This window comes from Pristiophorus japonicus, chromosome 17 (genome assembly GCF_044704955.1).
Source record: "Pristiophorus japonicus isolate sPriJap1 chromosome 17, sPriJap1.hap1, whole genome shotgun sequence".
NCBI classification, from domain to species: Eukaryota; Metazoa; Chordata; class Chondrichthyes; family Pristiophoridae; genus Pristiophorus; species Pristiophorus japonicus.
In genome coordinates this window covers 103,819,231-103,841,025 of record NC_091993.1, presented here as the reverse complement: position 1 = coordinate 103,841,025, position 21,795 = coordinate 103,819,231, and the positions used below count along the sequence as shown (strand labels likewise).

At 44.0% G+C, this 21,795-nt stretch overlaps 1 protein-coding gene across 2 annotated transcripts in view; it reads left to right on the top strand.

Annotated features, from left to right (window-relative positions):
* The window catches only part of elapor1 (endosome-lysosome associated apoptosis and autophagy regulator 1), a 110,994-nt gene that overhangs the window by 1,823 nt on the left and 87,376 nt on the right, over nucleotides 1–21,795 (top strand). Inside the window, exons 3-5 of one of the 2 annotated variants that reach the window (XM_070859431.1) lie at nucleotides 2,790–2,937; nucleotides 6,640–6,723; nucleotides 21,333–21,415. In XM_070859431.1, coding sequence (XP_070715532.1) covers nucleotides 2,790–2,937; nucleotides 6,640–6,723; nucleotides 21,333–21,415 — 315 coding nt within the window. Of the gene's footprint in view, nucleotides 1–2,789; nucleotides 2,938–6,639; nucleotides 6,724–21,332; nucleotides 21,439–21,795 lie in introns of both variants that reach the window. The other variant, XM_070859430.1, reaches the window with a different exon arrangement.

The following is a 21,795-nucleotide window of genomic DNA, read 5'->3' as shown; positions in this document are numbered from 1 at the left end:
TACATCTGTGGATAGACTAACAACAGCCATTAGCAAGTTACAGGGAGAACTGATTGTTCCTGCCTGAGCTGTTTAAGATTTATTTATTGCAATCTTTGGTTACAATATATTGCCATATATTACATTATATTAAGATTGTTATATTGTTACAGTTATATACGCAAGGTGGATTGTACATGTTACTGTGTAATAACAAGTAAGTCTTGCAGTGTGTAAAATTAAAAAAATAACCCTATCAATTAGCCAGAGTTTCAGTAGGGTTGATGTTCAATCACTTGTTACACTTAAAGAAGTAATTTTCAGAAGGCAAGCTCCTAGCATGGAGTCTCACCTACTGGGGACACATATTGGTAAATCACAGACACAAGCCCCATGATTTTCCATCGGCAAAATGTTTCCATTCTTTCTTGGTGTATTTTTACTCTTGTGTAACCCTAGGGAATTATGAGAATCCACAGAAGAAATAGAGGAAAAATTAATAATCTATGGAAAAAGTTTCAGCATGATCTAGGAGTACTCGAGCACGGTGTCCTTTGCTACCAGCAATGATTTATAAATCATACTGAATATCAAAAGACTTTAAGCAGCGTATGCATAGATTATGCTTAGAAACTGTGGATAATTATATTTAAAATATGCAGAGGGTGAAAGGTTCTCTCGCTCATCCACTCTAACTTTGGTTGAAAAGCAATAGAATTTATGCCATTTTTCCAGGGTTTCTACTGAAGTTATAACAGATGATCAGGAAACCCTGCAAAAATTCACCCCGTAATGTAATGATTGATAGACATATATAAATAAACGCATAAAGGCAGAAAAGGACAAAAAATACTGCTTTCGCTCAGACTGTGTTTTTTGGTATGGCTGCATCATTGAATAAATCCCTGATAGATCAAAGATGCAAGGCTTTTTGTGGCCTATTGCATGTAATCAGCTATTGTTTAAACAAAAGCGCAGCTTATTCCTGAAAATAAATCACGACTTTGCCAAGAAGTGTTCGGGTTAAGACTGTTGATTAGCAATGGATGGATTGTAACCATTTTGATTATTCAGTTCATAACCGCATCTAAATTAAAAAGGAAAAAACATATCTTAAACAAAGTGGTTCCAAAAATGTTTTAAATTACCTGATTAAATCATTTCTGCAAGTAAAAATGTGCTGTTTCTCATTGGAAGAGGACAGGAACTTAACTTTATCCAGCGCAAGAGCATTCAAATCTAGATAGCTGGAATTATTGATCGTGTAAGAAGAAGAAGAATGCTGGATTCATGCTGACAAATATATGCCGAGGAAGCAGACTAATGCTCAGTGGCCATGCTAGGAACTGTCTGGGGTTTACCTCCCAGCGTGGGTCTAGGAGTTAATGGTGCCTGGGTCAGCTCACCAAACGGTCCTTAAACTAACCAGTTCGGATTAAAATTAAGTTCATCCCTTAATTAGGACAAATTACTGAGTGAATGAATTAACCCTTTCTTGCTGAATTATGAAGGAAGATATCAGATCAGCCATTATCTCATGGATGGTGGAACAGGCTCGAGGGGCTAAATGGCCTATTCCTGTTCCTATGTTCCTATCAGGCAGTCGGTCATACACTAAAAGTCTGTTTATTGGTTCCAGCTAAATATGTGAAAAAAGGAAAATTTACAAAAGTATGGGGAAAGCACAGGAATACAAGCCTTATCCCTCACTCTGCTGAGTTGCCAACCTCGGACTCTTTCCGCGAGGAGGCATTATGAGGAAGCCAAGTATCTTCATGCAAGGGAAAGAAAATTATATGGGTGTCTCTACTGGGCGATCCTCACAACTCTGCTGATAGTCGGCAGTGAGTGGCTGAGCCATACAGACTAGATAGATTTGAGGTTTATTCCCATAGCTAATCTCAACTGGTGCAGTGGTGGACAAGTTACAACTGGGTTCCCTGGGTCAAAATCACTGACCTTTGCTGGAATGCATGGATTTGGATATCAAATAAGGAAACAATTAGATTTGGGTGTGATGCTATCTACAGCTGAATAGCCAGCTGACATTGTTAAAACTCACGAGTGGATAATGGCCATTCAAGTAAGATACTGAAGGGTGACCACCCCAGCATGAAGTCAACACCTTTAATGGGGGAGGGGAGGGAAGAGGTTTGGTGAGAAAAGAGGAACAAGTATATTTTAAACAGTAGGTACATGCCCATGCCCTCACAAAAAAATTAAGTATAGCACAAGAAGCCCTGTGTTTCTGAGCAGAGAGACATGGGCAGAGGATAAAGTTGTATCTGCCTTAGGAGTAAGCGCTCCTGTTAGTTTTCTTTTATTTGCTCCTTTATGTTTAGCAATAGTTGCAATTTATGACAATCATTTCAGTATTAACAGCGTTATGTCAGGATTCGACATCAAGTTTGCAGTATCGGTTCATTTTAGTGCACAGATATTGCAGCTCAAAGATTTGTCAATTGAGAATTCCTTTCAGCACACTCCAGCACCGCACTATGTTAAACTAGAAATGTACTTTTCTAAAATAAAAACTGAAAATGCTGGAAATACTCAGCAGGTCAGGCAGCATCTGTGGAAAGAGAAACAGAGTTAACATTTCAGCTCGATGGCATTTCATCAAAACTGAAACATGAAACGTCCGATGGAAGCACTTCCTTGTCCCTTTAAGAGATGTAACAGGTTCTAAGCAAGTACAAAGGCAGTGAAAGATGGGAGGGGAGGAAAGAACAAAAGGAAAGGTCTGATATAGGGTGGACGGCAGGAGAGATCAAATGACAAAAATGTACCTTTCTATGTATTTTTGATAGGTCAAAATGGACTCCTCAAGGTGATTTCATAACATCCAACAGCGATGAGTGCACAGCTACCTTGATGTACACGGTGAACCTGAAACAATCAGGCACGGTCTCATTTCAATATCTGTATCCAGACACCAGCATATACTTTGAGTTTTTTGTAAGTAATTAGCAAAGTAACAGCTGTCTGTTGAACAGTGTTACGGACTTTTTATATGTGGAGCACTGATGTTTCTTTGAATATGAATTGTTACCTCTGAAGCAGGAAATTAATGTCAGTGGTGTCGGAAACATGGAACCTCTTGTAGCTATTTTCACCACCCTTTCTTCAGAAGAAAATGAAGGGAGATGCACAAGAAAATAATACAGGAAACAACCCTGGCTTGTAAATGTGAAGCCCATACAATTACAAAGATGAAAGTAGATTGCATTTTTAATTTACAATTTACTTACTTTTAAAAACAAATTTGTGGCATTTAAAGGGACATTGTTGTCCTAATATAGTAATACCTAATTGTGCAATTGGTTATATAAGAGCAGTCAAGGATGGGAAAACCCCATTTGGCCCACCAAAGCTTGTCCAAATATTATCTTAACTCTCCCAACCCAGTTTCCAATTGCAATTTGAAAAAAAAGGCCCACAAAAATCAAGTATGTGCTGTTGAAAATAGACAGTTTGCATCTTTCTGGACAGTGCATCTGTGTGGCACCAAGGAGCCCTAATAAAACTGAAATCAATGGGGATCAGGGGGAAACTGTACAGTGGCTAGAGTCATACCTGGCACAGAGGACGATGGTTGTGGTTGTTGCATACTAATCATCCCAGCCCCAAGTCATCGCTGCAGGAGTTGCTCAGGGCATGCTTCTGGTATCATAATCAGTGAATAGTCTTACAATATCCATTTGTCCATTGAATATGAAAAAATGCCGCAAGTGCTTCCAAAGTCAACCTAGTTAATCATAGTTTGTGATTCCCATTTTCTGAGCCGTGACACTCGTTCCATTTGACTTCTGCCTGCTTCTGATAATATATTTAATTTTAAAGTTTGCATGGGCTGTTTTGATCTGTCAGTATTATTTATCCCACTTTGGCTCCCATTAATGATTACAATTTTGGCTAATTCCTAATACTCTTTGAGCTCTGCAAAAGTTAGCTTTCACAGGCCAACCTGCTGTGCCCCTGTCAACTGAAGTCTGATTGTTACACTAAATATTTGGGATAGTGTTGCTGCAGGGTGAACACTGAATCATTCTGAATGCTCGTGTGCGGACATGAAATGATTGGTTTAGGGTATTCACCAAAAATAGAATGGCTGACATACCATGTGTTATGCGTCTCTCTGAACTGTTAAAACACTGCATTACCAGATTATATAGCTTAAGCTACAAACTGGCAAATTGCATTTATTAAAATAGTAAAACGTTACAAAAACAAGAATGAAGTACCTCATAAACATAACAAATACTGTACTTGTCATGACCATTGGTTTCCAAGCAACAAAAATGCCAACATTTAGTAAATTTCTTTAGAACTTTTAAACATGAAAATGAAAAACTTTACGTGAGAAATGAACCTCATGAACCACTGTGCACCTAACTTGTATAGCGGCAGAGTGAAATAGGAAAGTAAAGACCATGAGGTACCAGTCAGCTTATATGTCTTTTTTTATGTCCAAGTTAGTACAAAGATAAAAATATATATTGCATAATTAATCAAAACTGTCATTCAAGTTATATTTCAACAGAGCAAATTGTCCTAAAATAACCCAAACCAGGACAATACCCCTTTAAATCAGGACAGTCTAATCAATAATTAATTTTTTTTCCATTAAATTGTTTCTGGAAATACCAAGGGGTCGAAATTGCCCCCCTCTTTAAGGTCCATGGGGCGGTAAGCCTTTCCGACCGGGGGCAGGTGGGTGGTCTGACCCATCTGAAATTGCTCCCGGGCTGGTTTCGGCTCTGCCCGCTTGCTCACCCCGTCGGGCACGCACCAACCCGGCGGCGACCCTTTCCGCCCCGCGAGGGAAATTGTCCTGTGGGAGTGGAGCCACCGCTGCTCGGTGCCCCTCACAGCTTTTCCCGACGGGAAGTTGCCAGTGGCTGGGCAGCGCATCCACCCTTAAAGGGGAGGGCGCTGCGCCGCGGCCGCCATTTTATTTTAATTGACTCTGAAGTTGGCCCGACAATGGCGGCCATGTGTTTGGCCAGTGGCTGCTGAACCGATGGCCCGGCCGAAGCCCTCCCTGTTGGCCTCAAGTGGCTGCAGAGCTCACAATGGCCCTCCCCTTTTACTGAAGGAGAGGGACGTTGCTGTGTGTCAGCGTGCCGCTGATGACACCGCTTGGCGATGCACTTCTGCCCCGTAGCTGCCCCAAACAGCGCCGCAACAATTAAAAAAAGTTAAAGAGGTCAATTTCTCTCTGTTCTCCGCTCCATGGATTCAGGCGGAGAATATTCATTTAATTTGAATTATCCGCCCTGTTTGGGGCACAGGGCAATTTCTAACCCCAAATCTTTTGTGTCTGCTTATCAAACTTAGCTGATACTATTTTACTGAGTCGTATAATTTTGATTTTAATAAATGTTCCACAGGGCCTATAAAGCCAAAATAATTAATCAGGGAACATCGTGCTGACAGTGATGAGATTTACCCCTGAATGAGTTTTTTAAAAATTGCATAATACTCCTGTGAAGCACCTTGGGATGTTTCACTACGTTAAAGGTGCTATATAAATACACGTTGTTGTTGTTGTAATGGATTTTGTAGTACCACTGACAGTTGTATCTCCAGAAGAAACACTTCCTTCCATAGTTCATATTTTCCCGTCAGATTTTATGCCTGGTGGCAGCTATTTCACTCAGCGGTATACATATTCAGAAGATTTTCTTTTTTTTAAATGTACAGTATCAGCCCCATCTGTTTATCTAGCTGGAGTTCACGTGTTGAAGGTCAGGCCCTGAGATTGTTCATCAGCAGGAGATACAACAAAATTGCAGTTAACTTCCTGGGATTGGAAGAGCATCCAATGCTTAATCTCCAGTAAAAAAGCAAAGTGGCTTGGAGCAAGAAATTGTTATAATTGTACATCTGCCTTTTTGTTAACAGGCTTGACCTTTTCCTCATCATGTTCCCTGTACTATTACACTTGGATAAATGCAATGCTTACTGTTAAAAACAGAAAATGCTGGTAACTTTCAGCAGGTCAGTCAGCAAGCACTCTAATAGGATTGCACAGGATATACAGCACAGAAATGAGCCATGCGGCCCAACCAGCCTATGCCGGCATCTATGCTCCGCTCAAGCCTTCTCCCGTCTCTCCTGCCAAATCTTGCTTCATAAGACACATAGTTAAAATTGCTGCTTACATACTTTATTCAGTGATTTTTGTCGTGAAATTATTGAATTTTATAGATTAAATAATGTGCTATTAAATTAATAAAGGAAGGAAAAAAATCAGCAATTTGATGGCAGATGGCCATGAATATGATCCACTCATGGGCTCCGGTTTGAAAACCTATGCTTTATAAAATAAGATAAAATACAAATAGTAACACAAAGCTATGCATTCATTCACATACAAAACAATGCATAATAGTAAAACAAAAATGAATAACCTTTGGGATATTATCAAGAAGATTGCTAGAAAATCTTCCAAACCAAAATTAATGGGACCGTGCATATCTGCAGATACCAACTGTGTGTATTGCCAGCAGAATGAACATCTTTTCCCCCCTTAGCAAATCCCAGTATTAAATAAAAAGCAAAAGTTCTACTGAAAAGTAACAGATAGAGAAATAATAGATAAGTTGGCTCTGCACTGTATGCCCCTAGCTAAATGCAGTAATTCGTTCTCCCCAGGTTCAGAATGATCAGTGTCAAGCAATGAACGGTGAATCAAAATGGATAAGAAGAACAGAAAGGAATGAATGGGATCATCATACAGTAGGTGTTGAAATCTGAAAGTTGTATTCAAAATATGTTCAGCCCCTGTTCCTTAGTCCTCCCTGTGTCTTTTCTGTTTTTGCATACATTTCTTGGATATTGAAACTCCGTACATTACTCGATAATGCAAACAGGCTGATCTGCAGCAGTGTGAGTATTGACTCTGGTTGAATTATGATTTGGCAGAATTGTGACATTTCTATACCGACATCACATTAGATTTATACATCTAGAACCTATTTAATATATTAACCCCCATCTCTATGGCTGTTGATTGATGCGGAAAGATGTTATGCTACAATGAAAGGAAAATATATGTAAGAATTATGGAACGTCATTCCCTGCACTGAAAATGTGAGAACACTGTGTCCCTCCAACTTTGTGTTCCTCCAACTCTGGCCTCTTGTGCATTTCCCACTTCCTTTGCCCTGCCATTGGCAGTCGTGCTTTGGAATTCCCTCCCCAAACCTTTTTTGCCTCTCCACCTCGCCTCCTTAAAGACACTTCTAAAACCCTACTTCTTTGACCAAGTGTTTGCCCACCGGTCCTAATGTCTCCTTCTTTGGATCGGTGTTAATTTCTGACTGATTACGCCTTGGGACGTTTTACTACATTAAAGGCGCTGTATAAGTGCAAGTTGTTGGAGTAGTAAATGTGTAAAAAGATGCAATATCAATCACAGAATGTTCACTTTTTGTACAAAAGAAATTATTGTTGGCTCTCAAGCTCAGAGAATGTGCAGCATCAGATGATTTTCTGTTAAAGTTACATTCCATTCTTGGCATCTTGTTGAAATATTACAATTTCAGAATGCAAAGGGTATTTGGAGGAAAGACCTGCTTATTCAGTTGTCAGTTGCACTTGCATGTTCAATAAGGAAAATGTTTGATAGGCTAGCAGTCCATTATCTGAACCCCAAGGAAGCAAATAAGGAAGGTTAGAAAGAGATCAAATAGAAAGAAGGAATCAAATTCAAAACAAAAGGAAGAATTAGAAGGAAATTTGTATAATGATCAGCTTCCTTTATTTCCTGTGATCCAGGGGTTAGAGAGACTCTGGGTTACATGTAGCCGAATGTTACAGATTTTTACATGTGCTGTTTTCACCCCAGAAAGAATCAATATTCCTTTCTGCCTGTAAGTATCATGTTACTAATCTCTTTATTTTGACCACTGGCTAACGACATGTGTTTGAAAGCCTGCTGTGCAACATTAGGAACAAACGCAGCTCCTTTATGCACTGTTTCAACGAAGGTATTGATACATTCATTTTAATTATTTTAGGCCCTTGGTCAAAATATTTGATAGCGGACTTTGATACCACGATATTAAAATATTTGTTACGAACATTACTCAGTGCAGTTTCAACCAATGGATTCATATGTCTTATAGATGACTATATACTAAGTGCCTGCTATTTTGGTATTATCATCTTTGCACTATTTAATCTTTAACAAAAAGAAAGAAAATTAAGAAATACAGAGAAAGGAAATAAATCACTCGCACCTTGCATTCATATAGTCCCTGAATTGTAATAACAGACTCTTCCTGCCCCCTTATCCTTACCTCTGGTGTCCCCCAAGGATCTATCCTTGGCCCCCTCCTATTTCTCATCGACTTGTTGCCCCTTGGTGACCTCTTCCGAAAACACAGTGTCACTTTTGACATGTACGCAGATGTCACCCAGCTCTACCTCACTATCACTTCTCTCGATCCCTCTTCGGTCTCTACATTGTCACAGTGCTTGTTTGACATCCAGTTCTGGATAAGCAGAAATTTACTCCAGTTGAATATTGTGAGGACCGAAGCCATTGTTTCTGGTCCCCGCCACAAACTCTGTTCCATAGTCACTGACTCCATCCCTCTCCCCAACTTCTGTCTGAGGCTGAACCACACTGTTCACAACCTTGGTGTCTTATTTGATCCTGAAATAAGTTTTCGTTCACATATCCACAGTATAACTAAGACCGCCTATTTCCACCTCCAACTGGTTGGGGAGGATGCTGATGGTGGTTGGTGGGTGGGTGTCCGATGGTGGTCTGGGGGACAGTTGGTGGTCAGGATGGGGGATCTGATGGAGCTTATGAGGAGCGTATGGTGTATCGGGGGGTGCAGATGGTGGTTGGGGGGTGGGTGTCCAATGGTGGTCAGGGGGAGCTGATTATTTGCAGGATTGGAGGGGGTTATAGGGTAGCTTTTTTGGCCCGGAGGAAGCACTCCTACTTATCCTGACCCACAAGCAGACCTTTAAAGGTACTTACCACATGGATTCAGCCCTTCTCGCCTGCTTTCAGCTGCCAAGTTTCCCAAGGCCCGGGAAACCCGGCCGCCTATAGATAAAAACTAGAGTGACTGTTAAAATGAAGGCAGGCAACTTCATTCTAATATTTAAATAACCAACCCGCTTCCCATGAACGGGTTGGTCACCCACACCTCATCCCGCCTCCGTTAAAACCGGAAGTGGGCAGGTTTGAAGTGAGATTGGATCCTGTTCCAGAATTTTTGCATTTTAGCCTCTGACACAATCCCAACCCACCCATCTTTTGGAGTTAAGATTCAGCACCCTGTATCTCAGGTGGACAGCAATCTTTAGCACCTAAGGTCACAAACCCTATAGCAAAGTAGTCCAAAGCGCAGCCGAGGAGGTGGAAAACCATGTCAATGTCTACACTACCTCCCAAACAACACAGGCCTCAGTTGGTCTGCTACAATTGGTCTAAGCACCACAGCATTTACCTAATAGGGAAAAAAACATGTTTGGCACTTTGTTTTATTTCAATCCTCTCTGAAGTACCAGCTTACTTCCTGTTCAGATGAACAGCTAAAGGAAGACGCTTTGTGAAAAAAATAGCAGAATACAGTCAATGGATTGTGTCCAACAGCCTGCAGCTGCTGATGGCAATGATGGCTAATATGTCCTTACTATACAGTATAAATGCACACGAGGCCCATACTTGAGAGAAGGTCACTCTGTGACCAGTTACCTTTATTACCAAGACCACAAGAGACTAAAGGTGGGTGGAGCTTCCCCTTTTATACCTAGAAAGACCAGGTTAGGAGTGTCTCCCACAAATTCGCCCCCTGTGGTCGATGTTCTCAAGGTGTACAACTTAGGTCAGCCTTATACATGGGTTACAATGATAGTTGAATATATGACATCACCGCCCCCCCACCAAAGTCTTATTGGGATCATAGGTTAAGTCTCTCGTGGTTTACGCTCCCTTGTAGAGCGCCTGAGTTGGGGCTCCGGTTGTTGGGCGCTGGCCTGAGTGTCTGCCTTTTGTGGTGCCTCAGGCCTGTCCGGACTGCCCACAGTGACTGGGCTCTCCACCACTTGGTTCCGGTGTTCGGTCACCTGTGGTGGAGTAAACTCTATGTCGTGTTCTTCCTCTGCTTCTTCTACGGGGTTGCTGAACCTCCTTTTGGTTTGATCCACATGTTTGAGGCAGATTTGTCCATTGATAAGTTTAACTACCAAAACCCTATTCCCCTCTTTGGCAATCACAGTGCCTGCAAGCTATTTGGGCCCTGCAGTGTAATTAAGGACAAAAACAGGGTTATTGACATCAACACATCGCGCCCTCGCATTCCTGTCATGGTAGTCACATTGTGACACTACGCCTGATCTCAACAATTTCTTTCATAGTAGGGTGTATAAGGGATAACCTGGTTTTGAGTGTCCTTTTCATTAGCAGCTCTGCGGGTGGAACCCCTGTGAGTGAGTGTGGTCGGGATCTATTGGCCAACAGGAGGCATGATAAGCGGCTTTGTAGGGAACCCCCTTGGATTCTGAGCATCCCCTGTTTGATTATCTGCACTGCTCATTCCGCCTGGCCATTTGAGGCCGGCTTGAACGGTGCCGTTCTGACATGGTTGATTCCATTGCCTGCCATGAAGTCCTGGAATTCAGTGCTCGTGAAGCACGGGCCATTGTCACTGACCAAGACGTCCAGTAGACCATGGGCGGCGAACATTGCCAGTAGACTTTCGACCGTGGCAGAGGATGTGCTTGAATTTAAAATGGCAGACTCAATCCATTTGGATTAGACGTCTACTACAACCAAAAACATTTTTCCCATGAAAGGATCTGCGTAGTCCACATGGATGCGTGACCATGTGGGGGGCTTCCCTGGGTGCGTTGCCCAGCTGAGCACACGTGTAGCACCTGCAAACACAAAGTTCCAGGTCTGCATCTATCCCTGGCCACCAAACGTGTGACCTGGCAATTGCCTTCAGCATGACAATGCCCGGGTGCTCATTGTGAAGTTCTCTGATGAACACCTCTCTGCCCTTCTCGGGCATGACTACTCGGTTTCCCCACAGTAGGCAATCGGCCTGAATCGAAAGTTCATCTTTGCGCCGATGAAACGATTTAAACTCCTCAGGGCATGCCCCGTACGTGGCTGACCAGTCCCCATTCAGGACACATTTCTTAACTAAAGACAGTAGCGGGTCTTTACTTGTCCAGACTTTAATCTGATGGGCTGTCACAGGTGAGCCTTCGCTTTCGAAAGCTTCAACAGCCATAACCATCTCAGCATCATGCTCAGTTACCCCCTCAGTGGTGGCTATTGGGAGCCTGCTGAGTGCATCAGCACAGTTTTCAGTGCCCGACCTGTGCCGAATTGTGTCGTCATAGGCGGCTAACGTAAGTGCCCACCTCTGTATGTGGGCCGACACATTCGCATTTATGGCCTTGCTGTCGGCCAAAAGGGACATTAGGGGTTTGTGATCTGTCTCCAGCTCAAATTTCCTGCCAAACAGGTACTGGTGCATTTTTTTTTACTGCATATACACATGCTAGCGCTTCCTTTTCTACCATCCCGTAGCCCCTTTCTGCCTGGGATAGACTTCTGGAGGTTACCGGCTGTAACTGACCATTGGCATTCACATGCTGCAACACACAGCCAACCCTATAGGATGACGCATCGCACGTTAAAACTAGTTTCTTACACGGGTCATATAACGTTAACAGTTTGTTGGAGCATAACAAATTGTGTGCTCTATTAAAAGCCCTTTCCTGGCTGTCCCCCAGACCCAATCACGACCTTTGCGTAGGAGCACGTGTAGCGGCTCTAACAGCGTGCTCAATTTGGGAAGAAAGTTGCCAAAATAGTTCAGGAGCCCCAGGAACGAACGCAGCTCCATCGTGTTATGGGGTCTGTGTGCTCTCTGGATTGCTTCCGTTTTGGACGCCAAGTGACCGCTGACGTTGCAGTTTCTGCAGGTATATTCTGCTGATACCTGCAAGCTCTGGCTGTGTGTTTGTCTCCCCACCTCCAGCATGAGCTGGAGGCCCCATTGTTGGAAACAAAAGGTCCATTAACTGTCTCTGTAACTGTCCTTAAGCGCACCATTAACAGGTGTTGATGACCCCATTACTGGCCGCATTGTCCATTGCAATGGCATGAATCGCCGTTCAGCTAGCCATTGTCTTTGTTGAATTCCCCCTTTGGGTTCGACTACATGCTGGGGCATGTCCGATTGCCCTTGTCTGCCTAGAGAACTGTGTGCCGCGTTAACAATGTTGACTCCCTGGTCGTTTGCCGCATTTGAGCCAAGATTCTTGCCATAAATCATTCAGGTATCTTCCTCCCCTGTGATAATTGTCTGGGCTATCAGAGCCGCCGCTTCCAAGGTCAAGTCTTTGGTCTCAATCAGTTTCCTGAAAACACAGCATGCCAGATGCCCTCAATAAAAATGTCTCGCAGCATCTCTGCTCTGCATGCATCTGGGAACTTACATAGGCACCTCAGTCTCCGGAGATCTGCCATGAAGCCTGGAACGCTTTGCCCTTCTCGCCGCCGGTGCATGTAAAACCGGTGTCTCGCCATATGCATGTTGCTTGCTGGTTTAATGTGTTCCCCGATCAACTAACTGAGCTCTTTGAACGTCTTGTCCACCAGCTTCTCTGGTGCTAGAAGGTCCTTCATCAGGGAGTACGTTCTGGATCCACAAACCGTCAGGAGATGAGCCCTGCATTTGTCGGCCGAACCCTGTTCCAACCATTCCTTAGTGACAAAACTTTGCTGTAGTCTCTCAATAAAGTCGTCCCAATCATCACCAACACAGTATCTCTCTTCTGTGCTGCTAGTGGCCATGCTTGCATGGTTTAAATCCCAGTTTCTCGTCGCCTATACAATATAAATGCACATGAGGCCCATACTTGAGAGAAGGTCACGCTGTGATCAGTTACCTTTATTACCAAGACCACAAGAGACTGAAGGTGGGTGGAGCTTCCCCTTTTATACCCAAAAAGTCCAGGTTAGGAGTGTCTCCCACAAGTTCGCCCCCTGTGGTCAATGTTCTCAAGGTATACAACTTAGGTCAGCTTATACATGGGTTACAGTGATAGTTGAATACATGACAATGGCGGTGTGTACAGACTTCATCCGTGCCGGTTGAAGGAGGCATTCAATGCACTGCAGGCCATCATGGAGCATGCGGCAACACCAGGGACATCTGCAGTGGAGTCGCCAACAGCAGAGGACTCAGGCTTCATGCTGCAGTGTGCTCTCCTAGATTCCGATGCTGGCTGCTGGCAAACTGCCACAAACTGGCCTACAGCTTTCATTGTTGTTATTAGATCTGCTGTCACACAGATCGTGGGCGCAGAGATCCAGGACCTTCCAGCAGAGGCATGGCTGGAATTGGCAGAGATAACGGTATCAGCTCTGTGGGTAGTTATACAACTGAAGCTTCCGACCAAGCCCCATCCACTGTACAGATGTTTGTAATTGCACAGGATCAGGCAGTCCCCGCAGGTGTGGACTTGGGGTAATTTGACAATCAGAAAATTGTGGAATCATGTCCCTGAATTTCTCACCTACGCTGCTGTGGGAGAGGTTCCCTGCTGACAGAATGGACTCGTAATGTTGGTGCCTTTTGTGTCAGACATGCAATGGCCACATAACTTCAGTGGGCAAGTTCTGGGTAATCCTATCATGGCAGTCTTCCCGATCTATGAAAACATTTTCTTCATTTGCTCCTATAACGTATGGATATGGGCGCCTGTGTTCATTGACTCTGCCACCTTCACCCAGGCATTTCTCATAGCGCTCCTGATAGGAAGATACCCTTGAGCTCGGACGATGGCAATTCTCCTTCCACATCTCCTGCAGCAGCCCCTCGAGCACAGCATCCTCAAATGGGCAGTCCTGCGTCTGTGCTCTCTGCTCTCTGCCCTCTGTTGCCCACCAAGCAATTCTGTATTTGCAAGGATTTCTTGCAGTTCCCCTTTAAGTGTGAGCAGCCTTACTTTTAAGTGTTGCTGTTTTGCCACGTATCCTGTTCCTGGAATCAGTGAGTTTCCTGCACCTGAGCCAAGTTGCACAGATGGAATGATGATAAGTTAACTCTGTGTGAAATTGCGGAATTTCAACTCCACTGGCAAAGTATACGTGGCCCATGAACACATGGTATATAGTGCTACCCGGACTGCATCAAGGGCAGAACATCTACCCTCCAGTTACCATGGTTCTCATTTAGCGTTCTATTTACGCAACTGGTTCAAAGAATTCTGGTATTTTCATTTTTAAAAGGAAAACTGTGCTGGGAGGTAATTTTGCAAAGAAGCAAGGAGCACAAATGGTAAGCGTCGTGCTGTGAAGGTGTCGGGGTACAAATTTATCCCTGCCCGAAATGGGCCACTTCCACCCCGTTTCGGTGGTTATTTTTACCACAGCTGTGATTCAGATCGACTCTTTTCGCGACATTCAGCTCTTTGTGGATTTTTTTGTTTCGATCCGGAAGTCGGTCATAATGGGCGGCAGTGACAACACCTGAGGGGTAAAACCGAGGCGGTGACAGCAACGGAGGGGCGGAAGTTGGTGGTGGTGCGGAGTGGCCGCCGCGATGACATCATCACGGCGCACGTCACCACGGCTCTCCCCATCACTTAAAGGGCCGAGCTTTCGCGTTTTTAAAACTTGGGCTCACTGGGAGGGTTTCGGCCGGGCCGGTGGCCTGGCACCGAAGAGGAGGGTGCCAGATTGCCTGTTGGCGGTCCGGCCGAACCAGGGGGGGGCATATTTGTCGGGCCGACATGGTAGTCGGCCAACAAAAAAAAAAATGGCAGCAGCGGCAGTGCGTACTCCCCTTTAAGGGAAACTACACCGCCGCTGCAGAAGGCCACAGCCTCACTGGACCATCGGGGAAAAGCTTGCTTTGGCACTGCCGGGCGGGCTGAAGATTTTCCGAGGGGGATGTCACCATTGCAGGGTTCGATTGGTGATTCGCACCGTGATGACGTGCTTACCACTAATCAGCAGCAGCGGAGCAGTAGCGTTGGGATCGGGGGCGGGGGGGGGGGGCACCGGCGGGAAAACTCGGGAGGGCAATTGGGCTATCAGCGGCCGTTCCATGAAAAGTCGGCGGCCACTCCAACCTGCAGCGTGGCCGCCACTTTTTGGCGGGGGCGGGTAACAGGCCTGAAGGAAAGGGGCAATTTCAGCCCCGAGGTGTTTTTTAAATTATGGGGGAATGTGCAGCACAGAACAACACATCTCTCCCATGTTGTTGCTATTCTCCTGCCTTTTGCTTCAAAAATAAAAAGGTATTGCTGAACAATTCACGGTATTTTCCTTATTTCGCTGGAAGGCAGAAGTTTAAAGAAATGGAAATGTCTCCACACCAATCTGACCAAACAGGTTTTAAACACAACAGGGTGATTCATCGCATCAGCGGCTATTCGCACTGGTTCTGCTCTTCACTCCAGCTCTTTCAAAGCAAAATAAGCAGGATGTTGCTGATTGATAGCTGATTACCAAAGGGTTGGTTTTAATCCTAGTCTGTGTTCCTATTGAGACTGCTTTGTATTCACCAGCAAAAACTATCACACTTAATGAATGTTAAATAGCACAATTTGAATGGCAGTCAACATTTACTGTGCAATATAATAATAAAAGTGAATGCTTTACTGTCCTTTACAAAGGCTACCACTGTAGAAAATGTGTTACAGTCACACAATGCACATTATCTTCATTGCTCCCATTTCTTTTTAAGGAAGTTGTTTTCCCCCATTTTAAAATCAGGAGTCATTTTACAATTCACGAGAACAGCCTGGGGACTGACACCTGGGCTAATTGCTAGTGCTGATCGATAGCTCATCACAAGATGTATGAGAGCAGCCCAGAATGATAGCCTTTTCGTTTTTAAGGCTTTACCTAATGACTGCGATGATACAGCTCAAGACAGAAACTGAAATGGTGATGGGGGATATGGATGGTGGATATGGATGGGGGATATGGATGGTGGATATGGATGGGGGATATGGATGGGGGATATGGATGGTGGATATGGATGGTGGATATGGATGGGGGATATGGATGGGGGATATGGATGGGGATATGGATGGGGGATATGGATGAGAATATGGATGGACACTCCATATCTTTTGATTAAATCAGTAAAACATTTACAGCACCAAACTACTTGGGATGGAAATTCGGTCGTGACTGTGTTGCGTAATTAATCCAGGCGGGGCGGTAAATTATGCACCGGGAAATAGTTTGCGTTTCCAGCCGCATAATTCACCAGCCGGGCCCTGAGGTTGGAGCACAGCGCTACAGGACAACACTTTTAGCGCGCTAGGCCGGCTGAGCCACTGAAAATCCCAAGCTAAACAGATGGCTTGGGAGCACCCGAACAGAGGCTCCCGTGAAGAAAAAAAACCCTTCCAAAAAAACCAACAAAAACATTCCCAATTCATTACTGATGCGACCCCAAATTAAATCGGTGGGGCAAAGAGGGAAAGGGTGGGGGGGGGGGAGGCGGTGGGGGGGGTCCTCAGCACAGCCTGTGGAGAAGCAGTGAATGATAAACTGCAACTTCCTGATTTCCACGATCAGCTGCGCCTGCGCTAAATCCTGAAGTTGTCGTCAGTTTCAACGGCGAAATGACAACGAACACTGCCAGTTCGCCGTCACCTGGACCACAAGTTCTGGGCGATTTACTTTTGAGTTCAGGTAGGTCAAAAAGAGTCCAGGGGTTCAAAGTACTCCTTGAGCATTTTGCAAAACAGCTTTGACATCTCAGAAATACTAGCAAATTTGTAAGATCCTTTGTGTTGATTTCAGTACAATTTAATGCAACAGCAGTTTTCTGAACTAAGTGTCGCTCATACAGTAAATGCTGTACTACATTGTTTTCAAAGTGCTGTAAGCGACATCTTGGGTCAGTAAAAGGATATTGCACACTTTTTTCTGATCACCTAGCAAAAACAGTGTATTGTGAAATTACCACCTCCAGGATATCTCACTTCGCTCCCCTCCTATATCAGGTCGGCCTTGACACAAGAATTCCAGTGTAAATATAGTATTGGTGCAATGTCACAATCACTTCGCACCAGCACTGCAGCTGCAGTGTAACTGCGTCCTGTGATTCAATGGGATAGATTTTCAACTTACCACACAAGCGTAGAACTGTCGTTATGGAGTGGCTGAAATCAATGTAAACCGGAGGGGTTGCACCTCAACAGCGCCGGAACCAATATCTTCGCGGGGAGTTTTGCTGGTGTTGTTGGGGAGAGTTTAAACTAGCTTGGCATGGGGGCTGAGAACCTGAGAACAAATTCAATAGGGAAGGAAGTGAAGCTGAAATTGGATAGCAAGAATGTAGAAAGTGAATCTGTAAGACAGAGGAAACAAGGATTAGTAAGTAGTAATCTTCCTGTGCTAAATGTTATATACTTCAATGCAAGGAGTAGAGCGAATAAGGTGGATGAGCTGAGAGCACAGGTAGACACTTGGGAGTATGACATTATAGCCATTACAGAGACATGACTGAAAGAGGGGCAGATTTGGCAGATCAATATTCCTGGTTACAGGATTTTTAGATAGGACAGAGAGGGGGGGTAAAAAGGTGGGGGGGATTGTGGTATTGATTAAAGAAACTATTACAGCTGTGAGGAGGGATGATATGTTGGAAGGATCATCAAATTAGGCCATATGGGTCGAACTGAAAAATAAAAAAGGGGCGATCACACTGCTGGGCGTGTATTATAGACTCCCAAATAGTGGGAGGGAGATAGAAGAGCAAATATGTAGGCAAATTTCTGTGAAGTCCAAAAACCATAGGACAGTAATAATCGGGGATTTCAACTATCTTAATATTGATTGGGACAAATATAGTATGAAGGGTATAAAGGGTGCCGAACACCTAAAATGCAGTCAAGAGAACTTTTTTAGTCAGCATGTAACAAGCCCAACACGGGAGGGGGCGGTTCTCGATTTAGTTTTGGGGAATGAAGCTAGGCAGGTGGAAGGGGTATCAGTGGGAGAGCACTTGGGTGCCAATGACCATAATTCAGTCAGATTCAAGGGAAGGACAATGATAGACCAGGAATAAAAGTCCCAAATTGGGGAAAAGCTAACTTTGCTAAGTTGAGAAGTGATTTGGCCACAGTGGACTAGAAACAGCTTCTTGAAGGTAAATCAATGGGCTCAGGCCAAACATGTGCCCTTAAAGAAAAAGGGTCGGAAAAGCAATTCTCAAGCCCCCTGGATGTCTAAGGACTTACAGGAGAGGATAAAGAAAAAAAGGGAAGCTTATGTCATATACCGATGGCTAAATACTGTAGAATCTCTGGAGGAATATAGAAAGTTCAGAGATGAAATTAAAAAGGATATTAGGAATGCTAAGAGAGAGCATGAAAAATTCTTGGCAAGTAAAATCAAGGAAAACCCAAAGATGTTCTATAAATATATGAAGAGCAAGAGGAAAACTAAAGTAACGGTAGGGCCTATTAGAGACCATGAGGGTAATCTGTGTGTGGAGGCGGAAGATGTGGGTTTGGTTCTTAATGAATACTTTGCGTCTGTTTTCACAAAGAAAAGGGGCAATACAGATACTGGATGAAATAAACATAGTGAGAGAGGAGGTATTAAGGGGTTTAGCTGCTTTGAAAGTGGATAAGTCCCCAGGCCCGAATGAAATGCAGCCCAGGCTGTTGAGCAAAGCAAAAGAGGAAATAGCAGAGGCCTTGACCATCATTTTCCAGTCCTCTTTGGATTCAGGCATGGTGCCAGAGGACTGGTGGATTGCTAAAGTGGTACCCTTGTTTAAGAAGGGAGAAAGGGATAGGCCAAGTAATTACAGGCCTGTCAGCCTAAGCTCAGTGGTGGGAAAATTACTGTAAAAAATCCTGAAGGACAGGATAGATCTACATTTAGAAAGGCAAGGATTAATCAGGGACAGTCAGCACGGATTTGTTAAGGGAAGATTGTGTTTGATGTGGAAAATACTGCAGCCACTATAGGGTTAAGACATGTCGCATACATGGGACAACAAGTCACAACGGAACCGGACACGATAATCACATTAACATCAAAAGCAAACAAACGGAAGTCAAAGGCCGCCAACCTTCATTTAATCATAGGGTGCATAATTAGGTCAAAGAAAACGTAAGATGCCTTGTGACTACCACAAGATGTTCTGGAAGACTGTGGCCTCAGATATGAGTGACCCCCATGGGCAGGTTGGGCATGTAGACTAAGTCTAAGAATGATATAACAGTGGAGAGAAAAGGTTAGTCAACCAGAGAGAAGCTAGGAGCAACACCTCAAGAAGTAGGGACCTCACGTTAGGAACTTGAAGCGGGACACCCGAGCGGAGACTGATCACCTCTGTTTAAACGGGTAATATAGTACACAAGATGTGAGGCTTGTGTGGTTTCCTTGTCTGTATTTTACTATTTGCTATTAAAGTGTTTCATTGGAATAGATGAGACTTGTTTCAATTATTCTTGACACTCAAAGACCTGAAACGTAATTGTTGTAGTGCTGTGGTGAACTACTCGTCAATCTGACACTCAGTTCACAAAGTCACAGCCAAAATATAGCAACATTAACTAAACTGATTAAATTTTTCGAGATGGCAACTAGGAGGGTCGATGAGGGTAGTGCGTACGATGTAGTGCATATGGACTTTAGCAAAGCTTTTGATAAGGTCCCACATGACAGACCAGTCATGAAGATAAAAGTCCTTGGGATCCAGGGCAAAGTGGCAAGTTGGATCCAAAATTGGCTTAGAGGTAGGAATCAAAGGGTAATGGTTGATGGGTGTTTTTTTGACTGAGGGGATGTTTCCAGTGGGGTTCCACAGGGCTCAGTACTGGGTCCCTTGCTTTTTGTGATATGTATCAATGATTTAGATTTGAATATAGGGGGTATGCTTAAGAAGTTTGCAGATGACACTAAAATTGGCTGTGTAGTTGATAATGAAGAGGAAAGTCATGGGCTGCAGGAGAATATCAATCTACTGGTCAGGTGGGCAGAACAGTGGCAAATGGAATTTAATTTGGAGCAGTGTGAGGTAATGCATTTGGGGAGGGCTAATAAAGAAAGGGTATACACATTAAATGGTAGGCCACTTAGAAGTGTAGATGAACAAAGGGACCTTGGAGTGCTTGTCCACAGATTTCTGGAAGTAGCAGGCCAGCTGGATAAGTTGGTTAAGAACGTATACTGAATGCTTGCCTTTATTGGCTGAGGCATAGAATACAAGAGCAGGGAGGTTTTGCTTAAATTGTATAATACACTGGTTAGGCCACAGCTGGAATACTGCGTGCAGCTTTGGTCGCCGTATTATAGGAAGGATGTGATTGCACTGGAGAGGGTGTGGAGGAGATTTACGAGGATGCTGCCTGGAATGGAGAATCTTAGCTATGAGGTCAGATTGGATAGGCTGGGTTTGTTCGCCTTGGACCAGAGGAGGCTGAGGGGAGACCTCATTGAGGTGTATAAAATTTTAAGGGGCCTGGATATAGTGGATAGCAAGGGCCTATTTCCCTTGGTGGAGGGGTCAATTACGAGGGGGCATAGGTTTAAGGTGGTTGGTGGAAGGTTTAGAGGGGATTTGAGTTGAGGGGAAGCTTCTTCACGCAGAGGGTTGTGGGGGTCCAGAACTCACTGCCTGGAAAGGTGGTAGAGGCAGAAGCCCTCACCACATTTAATAGGTGCTTGGATGGGCACTTGTAGTGCCATAACCTGCAGGGTTATGGACTTAGAGCTGGTAAGTGGGATAAGACTGGATAACCTCTAGTTGCCTGGCGCAAATATGCTGGTAAGTACTTAGGGGAATCTAATTTGGCCAGAGTGATCTCCTGGACTAATTTCGATCACCTGGATGGGTCAGAGAGGAATTTTCCCAGATTTTTTTCTTCAATTGGCCTGGGTCTTTATCTGTTTTTTTGCCTCTCCCAGGAGATCGCGTGGCTCCGGGTGGGGTGGAGTGTAGAATATTGCGAAACATGGGGTATCGCTGTTGTGTGTGGGGTGGACTGGGTGAGCCGGATGCTCTTTACCTGTCCGCCATTGTTCATTGTTTCGTAGGTTTACATGTAACCTTCAGGGCTGCTGACCGAGGGCCGTGTGGCTCTTTGTCAGCCGGTGCAGACACGATGAGCCGGAATGGCCTCCTTCTGCGCTGTAAATTTCTATGTTTCTATGAAAGGCAGTTTCTATAACATGCGGCCTATTGAAAATCTGCCCAAAACTCTTCAGTCACAGTATCCATTGTATGGCCATCTGACAGGTATGAACTTTTATATTTTCAGGATCATGTATGGCTATTCATTCCAGATTTTGTAATGTGCTCTCTTTTTCTTAAAAGGTGCAGTTGAATCGTGGCAATAATGTCTTGTACTGGCGAACAACAGGGTTTTCACTGGGTATGAAAGTGCCAAAGCCTGCTCTCATCAGAAACATTTTTATCACAGGTACATTGAAAACTAGACTGAACCAATAAAATAGCCTATTTTAAAATAAGTGTTTCATGATGGAAACAATTCCTTGAGACTGCTTGTTATGTGGTTCTGTGAGGTAATAACAGAATGATGGTCATCTGGGAAGGAGTTGGGAGTAAGCACGGGAATGGTAGCATAGTGATGTTACTGGACTTGTAATCCAGAGGTTTGGACTAATGATCCGGAGATGTGAGTTTAAACAGGACCATACTTTTTAATTTGGCAATGACCTGCTTGAAAAGTTTTTTTAAGGACAGTTATTGTGCACTGAACCCACCACGGCAGCTGGGGAATTTAAAATTCAGTTAATTAAATAAATCTGGAATAAAA